This window comes from Morchella sextelata (genome assembly GCF_020137385.1).
Source record: "Morchella sextelata strain SCLS chromosome Unknown scls_20, whole genome shotgun sequence".
Lineage (NCBI taxonomy): Eukaryota > Fungi > Ascomycota > Pezizomycetes > Pezizales > Morchellaceae > Morchella > Morchella sextelata.
Genome location: NW_025408635.1, coordinates 1,213,325 through 1,220,580, shown reverse-complemented (window position 1 = coordinate 1,220,580; position 7,256 = coordinate 1,213,325). Strand labels below are relative to the sequence as shown.

At 50.3% G+C, this 7,256-nt stretch overlaps 2 protein-coding genes across 2 annotated transcripts; both read right to left on the bottom strand.

Moving 5' to 3' along the window:
* Positions 1–574: 574 nt before the first annotated feature.
* On the bottom strand, positions 575–4,090 carry H6S33_006524 (uncharacterized protein; the record flags this gene model as incomplete). Its single annotated transcript, XM_044837883.1, has 1 exon — positions 575–4,090. The coding sequence occupies one exon, from the start codon at positions 4,088–4,090 to the stop codon at positions 575–577; it is 3,516 nt and encodes a 1,171-aa protein (XP_044690051.1).
* Positions 4,091–4,422: 332 nt separating this feature from the next.
* Positions 4,423–6,579, bottom strand: H6S33_006523 (uncharacterized protein; the record flags this gene model as incomplete). The annotated part of the gene is made up of 1 exon (XM_044837882.1): positions 4,423–6,579. The coding sequence occupies one exon, from the start codon at positions 6,577–6,579 to the stop codon at positions 4,423–4,425; it is 2,157 nt and encodes a 718-aa protein (XP_044690050.1).
* Positions 6,580–7,256: the final 677 nt, after the last annotated feature.

Genomic DNA, 7,256 nt, shown 5'->3' with positions numbered 1-7,256 from the left:
GATGCCACTAAGACGAGGCAGAATCCTCCCTATTTATACATATTGGAACTTATGCCAAGGCCCGCTTTCTAATACTAAAGAGATAACGATAATAGAATAAGATAATCAACCCGAAGATAACCCCAGTAGAAAAACGCCCCCGCATAGTTCCGTTCCTCCATTCCAATTCTGACACGTAACCATAAACCCCGCAATTGCCAGTAACCGAGCTGTATCATGCTATTGTCCTAGAGCTACTTCCCTAAGTAGAATGGCCTGCAGCCATAAACCCCGCTTCTATTCCGTTCCGGGTGAGACACCCAATAGTAAGCGTGTCCTCACAACAGCCTAATACTAGTGTGGTTGCACCCGGTGCCCCCACACCCCTCGGTACCTTTCTATGCTTGTTCCCTCGTTACCCGACCGTACTCACATCACAACCCATCACTCGTATCATCCTTATTCCTTGACTTAGGAGCAGTGTTCGTATTTCCTATAACACTACTCCCCCTTCCTAGACGTCGCCCTCGACCGTTAAAACCTCTCTATGATAAAAACCCTTTGGGAAAAGTCATAGAGTAGGAAAGGTATCGAGCTAGTCTTCCCTAGTCCGCTGTCGTTTCAGAGGTCGTCTCGAGTCGGTGACTGGCCCTTGACTCCGCGTATGGGGTCGAGTGTTGGTGACCGGTTTGAAGTTCTCATCTAAGAGTGCCTCTTGAGGGTCGGGTGTTGCGAGTCGTTTTCGTGTGTTCTGTTGCCTGCCCGGGTTGGGATCCTCTCGATAAGGTCTTAGCAACATCACGTGGAATACGTCATGAACCTTCCATTCTGCCGGAAGATTCAATCTATAAGCCCTGTTTCCTACAGCCGCGGCGACCTCGAAGGGGCCTGTAAACTTGTCCGACCATTTATTGTAACCGCTGAGGTTCCGAGTATCCAGCAAAACCTTTTGACCGATTGTGAACCGCTGAACTGCTGGCCCTGGCCTTGACGCCATCCTGTCAAAGGTCTTCTGCAGCGTATCTCTCGCTGACTCATGGGCTAGGAGAAGGTCTTCCAGATAGGTGCTTCCCTTGGCATCCAGCTGTCCGATTTTCGCATCCGTTGGCCAATCTGTTCGTGGGTGGAAACCATAGTTACAGTAGAACGGCGATTGTCCTGTCGACGAGTGTTTCGCATTATTATATGCATACTCGCAAATCGGTAATAGGTCCTTCCATTTCTTTCCTGTTCCGGCGGTATAGGCCCGGATGTAGGATTCGAGGTGCTGGTTGGTCTTTTCTGTTTGTCCATCCGTCTGTGGGTGGAACGAGGTCGAGAGTCTTCTACGAATCCCTAGTCGTTCTGTGACCGCAGCCCAGAATGCCGATACAAACTGTGTTCCTCTGTCGGAGACAATGCTCCTAGGAAGTCCGTGAAAGCGCCAAATGTCCTTGACAAAGGCGTTAGCGGTCTGTTCCGCGTTGATTCCCGTCATTGGAATGAAGTGAGCTATTTTCGTAAAACGGTCCACGACTACCAATACGTTACGGAATCCTGATTTCTCCTTTGGCATTTCTACTACGAAATCCATTGAGATATCAGTCCAAGGTGTGGTGGCTAACTCTAGGGGTTGAGGGAGTGACAAGTGTCTCCGACGTTGCTTGGCTCTCTGGCACACGTCGCAAGTCTTGACGAAGTTGGCTACATCCGTGGACATTCCTGGCCACCAGTAGTTCCTATCGATCAACTCAAGGGTTTTATCCCTTCCCAGGTGCCCCGCTACGGGTCTGTCATGATGATCCTCGATGACTTGTCTGACCGCGTATCCTGGCACTACCCAACGACCATCGTGGGTGGCCTCATTCGATCCCGGGGTCCATTCAGTGGCAAGCTCCGTTATTACGGCATCAGCTTCCTCTGTCCCGAAGACTTCAAGGTTTGCGTCAGGGAGAGGTTCATCCCGGAACACTCTCCGAACCCATTGTCTGTCCTGTTCATACCAGTCTTGTAGTGGCTGAGGCAGCTCAGTACCTGGTATGTCGTACCACTGATCCAACGGAGTCCATCCTTCTTCGGGGTTGCCAATAATTTCAGGGCCAGTTTCTACGCTGGTCCGTGATTTCCTGACAAATTGTTCTGCGCTGAGCAACTGTTTTACGGGTTGTTCACGCATTACTCCCCCTTCCATAGCGAACTCTGGGCGCCTTGTGAGTGCGTCTGGCTTGCCATTCTTTTCGCCTGGTCGGTAATGAATCCGGAAGTGAAAAGGTGCTATCTTTTCGGCCCATCTGGCTTGTCTTCTCGACAACTTCTTGGTCGTTGTAAAGTACTGTAGGTTCTGATGATCCGAATGTATCTGGATAGGAATGTCCGTTCCTTCCAGCCAATGTCTCCAAGTCAAGAGAGCAGAAACTATAGCGAGCATCTCCTTGTCATAGATCTCGTAGTTTACCTCTGCCTCGTTGAACTTGCGAGAGTGATAAGCTACCGGGTGTAGAATACCGTCCTCGAACACCTGAGAGAGTACTGCGGCCTCAGCCCAGTCACTCGCGTCAGTTTCTATGATCGCTTCACGGTGTTCGTCATAGTGTCGTAGTATTGGAGCAGACGGAAATCTCTCCTTGAGTTCGTCGAAAGCGCTTTGCTGTTCACTGCTCCATCGCCATACAGAACCTTTCTTCAAGAGATCGGTCATTGGTCGGCAAACTTCGGAGTACCTGTGGATGAACCGTCGTAGGAAGTTGGCGAATCCGAGGAAACATTGAAGTTCCTTGACCTTGGTGGGTGGTAACCATTCCGTGATTGCCTTCACCTTCTTAGGCGAGACCTGGTTCCCTTTCCCTGATAGTACAAATCCCAGGAATTCCACCTCCTGTTTGTACCATTCCGTTTTCTCGAGGTTCCCGTATAGATGGTTTTGTTGCAGTCGCTCCAATATCTTCCTCACAAGAGTCGTATGCTCTTCCTTAGTCTTTGAATATATTAGAATATCATCCAAGTAGACTACTACGCCTTGATCTAAAAGATCCTTGAATATGGTGTTGACCATGACCTGGAACGACGCCGGTGCATTGGTTAAGCCAAAAGGCATTACCCTATATTCGAAATGGCCGTACTTCGTTCTGAAAGCTGTTTTCCATTCCTCGCCAGCGGCAATCCTAATCAAGTTATAGCCATTTTTCAAGTCTATCTTGGTAAAGAACTCTGCTCCTTTCGTCGAATCGGCCAGCTCTGTCATAAGTGGAAGGGGGTAGCGATTCTTGACCGTGATAGCATTTAAGCCACGAAAGTCTACGCATAGCCTCAGTTTTCCATTGGCTTTCTTCACGAACAGGATCGGTGCTGCTGCCGGGCTGGTGGAGGGGACTATTTTGCCAGAGGCTAGCATTTCATCCAAGTATTCCCGAAGTGCCTTTTGTTCCACTGGGGAGAGCGCATAGATCGGTCCCCATGGAGGCTGCTTTCCTTCTATAAGGGGAATGGTATGATCCCATTCAGAGTGATCAGGTAGTCGATCGGCTCCCTCCTTAGAGAAGACGTCGACGAAGTCCTGGTACTCCATTGGTATAGCACTAGCGAGAGTCTCGCCTACCAATGCCCTTGCCCAGAAGGGATGTTGCTCGATCATCATCTGTGTCTTGGGTGACGACCTCAACAGCCTGATGACCAGCTCTTCTGGGTCTTCTTCGTATATATCATACATGGTCCTGAAGCATCCCTTCACTTGACAATTGATGTTGTCGAAGATGACCTTGTTCTGACCCCAATGTATGGTAGGTTGATGCTCCTTGAGCCATCGATGTGGTATGACGAGGTCTTCTCCTGCGAATGAGCCAACCTCACAGACGGTATCTCTGTCTAGATGGTTGCCGACGCGGAGGGTAAGAGATTGGGTGATGTGAGTGCCGGAGTTAGGCATAGGGGTGCCGTCAGCCTGTCTGATGATGAGGGGCTTGGGTCGAGGTTGAGTTGGGATCTTGAGACGATGGACACAGTTCCAGGACATAACCCAGTCCTCTGTTCCGCTGTCTAGGAGTGCGTTGACTGTTTCTGTATGTTGGGTACTAGTTGCGGGGTGGTTCCAAGAGATCTCAATCTCAAGGCGGGTTTCTTGGTTGTGTGAAGACATGTTTGTATGTTTTGAAAGTGTAAGGTGAGGTGGATTGTTCTTGGGTATAAGTGGGTTGATATTGATAGTTCTTGTTCTGAGCGCGGGGCGAGGGAGTTTATATAGAAGATTCGAGCGTTGGTGAAGATCATGGTACCACGCTTACGCCCCAGACATTTTGGGGTGTAACCCCATCCTCAGAGTGTGTGTAATAGAATTGAATTTGCGCGAAATAAAAAAACCGATAGAGCATAACATAACCCGATCCCTTAGAAAAGTCTTTTTCCCCAAAAAATAAAAACCGTAACACAACATAGAATGAAACACCGCATAACTAGAAATACCCAATCAATTTAGTCCTCCAAATTCGTAATCCTTGCCCTGAATGCCTCATTTTGTGGCCCCAATTTTCGTTTCTTGTCACCCTCCCTTCCGTGGTCCTTTCTCCCGGAAGGATACTCTTTTCTCTTCAGGTTCGTCAACCTGACCTTACTTGTCGCCACGCAATCCTTCACGAAGTGGTTATCTCTACCACAACGGAAGCACTTTCCTTCCTTCTGCCATTTCTCCTTCTCTTCCTTGGTAACACCTAAGTCATCCGAGGTGTTGGAGTTGTTGGCTGATGCGGTGAAAGTCTTTCGAGGATTTCCATTATTGCGCGATTTCCGCCGTTCCATTTTTTCCTCGCGAGGTTTCACAGGGTCTTTACCTCGCAGGATTTCTTTCCGAGCCTTCACCTCGTGGTCCTTGCGTCCGACTTTTCGTACCCAGGCTAACCAGTCCACGAAATCATTAGGCTCCTCAATCGCATTGGAGAGCCGTTGTTCCAGCGAGGAATTTATTCCTGTTAGGATCACGGATCTCATGACAACTGGTCCAACTCGTGCGTCCCATTCTAGGTTCTGCATCTCGTTGATGTAGTCATCGATTGGACCAGTTTGCCGGAGTCTGTCCATCTTCTGCTTGGCCTGTTCCTGACTCGTGCGGTTGCCATATTGAGTACGGAGTTCTTGCTTGAACCGTTCCCAGGTTCCGATACTGCTATCCACAGCTAACCTCTCCGTGAAATTCCGCCAAAAGTTGGCCGCACTACCGGTAAACTCGAGGGATGCCCACATAATCTTGGTGCCGTTATCCCATTGGACCTTCTTCTGGAGACTGATTAGAATTTCCATCTGGTCGATCCAGAGTCTTACGTCTTGATCGGCTCTTCCGGAGAAGGGGATGTTGGCCTTTTTGGGCGCATCACCTATGGTGGCGCGAGGGGGGTGCGAGAGTTCTTGTTCTCGTTGGCGCCTCCTTTCGTGTCTTCGTTTCTTACGTTCCAGCCGCTTGCGGCGTTCGCCTTCCGAATCTGAGGAATCCGATGGGGATGATCCGGGTACTTCCGGGGCGTTACCTCCCTTATTGCCATTCCCGTTACCTCCACCTTGTGCTCCTTGACCTCCTCCCTTATTGCCATCCCCGTTACCTCCGCCTTGTGCTCCTTGACCTCCTTGCTTCCCTTGTTGGCTTTGGCCTTCGAGGTCTTCACTGGATTCGGAGCCAGTTGGAGGGGCGACTGGTGGTTTGGGAGGTGGGCCTGATCCGCCGCCTCCTGTTACTGGGGCCAGTGGTCGTTCCGCAGCCGTTTTACGGGCTGTTTCCTTCATCTGCTCTATCATTTCTTCTAGAGCCGTCCTTGTTCCAGAGAACCCATCTACCAAGGAGACCTGCTGCTGCATGGTCCTCTCCAGTTGTGCCAGTATAGCCGCTACGCCGTCTGGGACTTGGGCTGTGCCTTCTTTCGGCAGCCTTTGAATCCAGTCGGCCAGCATAGTTATGTGCTGGGCCTGCTCTTCCTGCCGCTGTTGGTGGGCCTTAGTGGTATTGGCGATCTGTTCCAAGACTTGGCCGAGGTTCGTAGTGGTTGCGGCTGTCTCTGCCCGCACTTGCGCGAGGATGTACCCATCTCGGCGCTCCCGTTCTTCTTGGTCCTGGTTGAACTTCATCTGCAATTCGCGGATGAGTTTGGTCTGCTCTTCGTGCTGCTGGGTAAGCTGCGCCGCGTGCTGCCGAGTAATTTCCCTGATTGCGGGCAGGTCTTGGACGCTCACAGTGAGGTCTCCAAGTCCGCGGCTCAGCTGCTGAACCACTGGGGCTCCTCTCCGTTCGATTTCCTGCCCGATGATTTCTCCAAAGGGGTGCTCGATACGGCGTTCCTCTACGTCCATATCCGTATCCTCGTCTTCGTCCGTTACCCTGGGGACCGAGGGCCTCGGAATAGAAGATCTCTCTCTGATTGGCGTTTTGTACGGGGAATAGTCTCGATAGTCCCCTTGCCTGCGGGAGCGGGGTTGGCCATAGGATTCGGCCGGCTGAGTCGATCTGAAGAGGTCGCTGATCGGCATGTCTAGATCCCTCCTGTGGCGCTGTCTCGCCTGGGTCTCGACTATACCTCGATCTCTCACGGTGATCGAGCTCTCCATGTTGTAGTCTTCCTCCTGTTGTTGTTGATGACCCCTTGACATCGCTAAGTTGCTCGATTCTGAGTTGTGGCTGTCTTCTGCACCAGGGTTGAACGACGAACCAAGGGACGGAGTGAGCTAATCCGTGGGATTGCTGACTGAGGGTGACTTTAATGGGGAACAGTTCGGGATAGTTGAGGATCTCCGGGTCGTGTTCTTCGAACGTGCAAGTAGTACCTGCTTCGGCAAAAAACCCGGCGTACTCAAGGTATCCGCAATAGAGGTGTTCGGCACTGCCTCTGTGAACGACAAAAGAGGTGGTGCAAGTAAAGTCGTTGATAGCTGCTGTTGCTACTCGGGGATGCATACGGTATCAAAGAGTCCTCCTAATAGACTACTTTCTTATTCTTTTACTTGAGCGCACGGTGACTATCCGCCACAAACAAAATACTCTCAAGTATTGGTCTAAGCAAGTAGTTGTCTTATCGGGACGTTGATAATATGCGATCGATAATAGCGTAGTGGATAAGGTACAATATAGTGTTTGGGGAAATGCCAATGCTAAGCGATAGTTCTGTAGCTTTTAAACTTGTAATATTGTAAACCGGATTCCGCTCGCTGAGTGACTGATGATGCCACTAAGACGAGGCAGAATCCTCCCTATTTATACATATTGGAACCTATGCCAAGGCCCGCTTTCTAATACTAAAGAGATAACGATAATAGAATAAGATAATCAA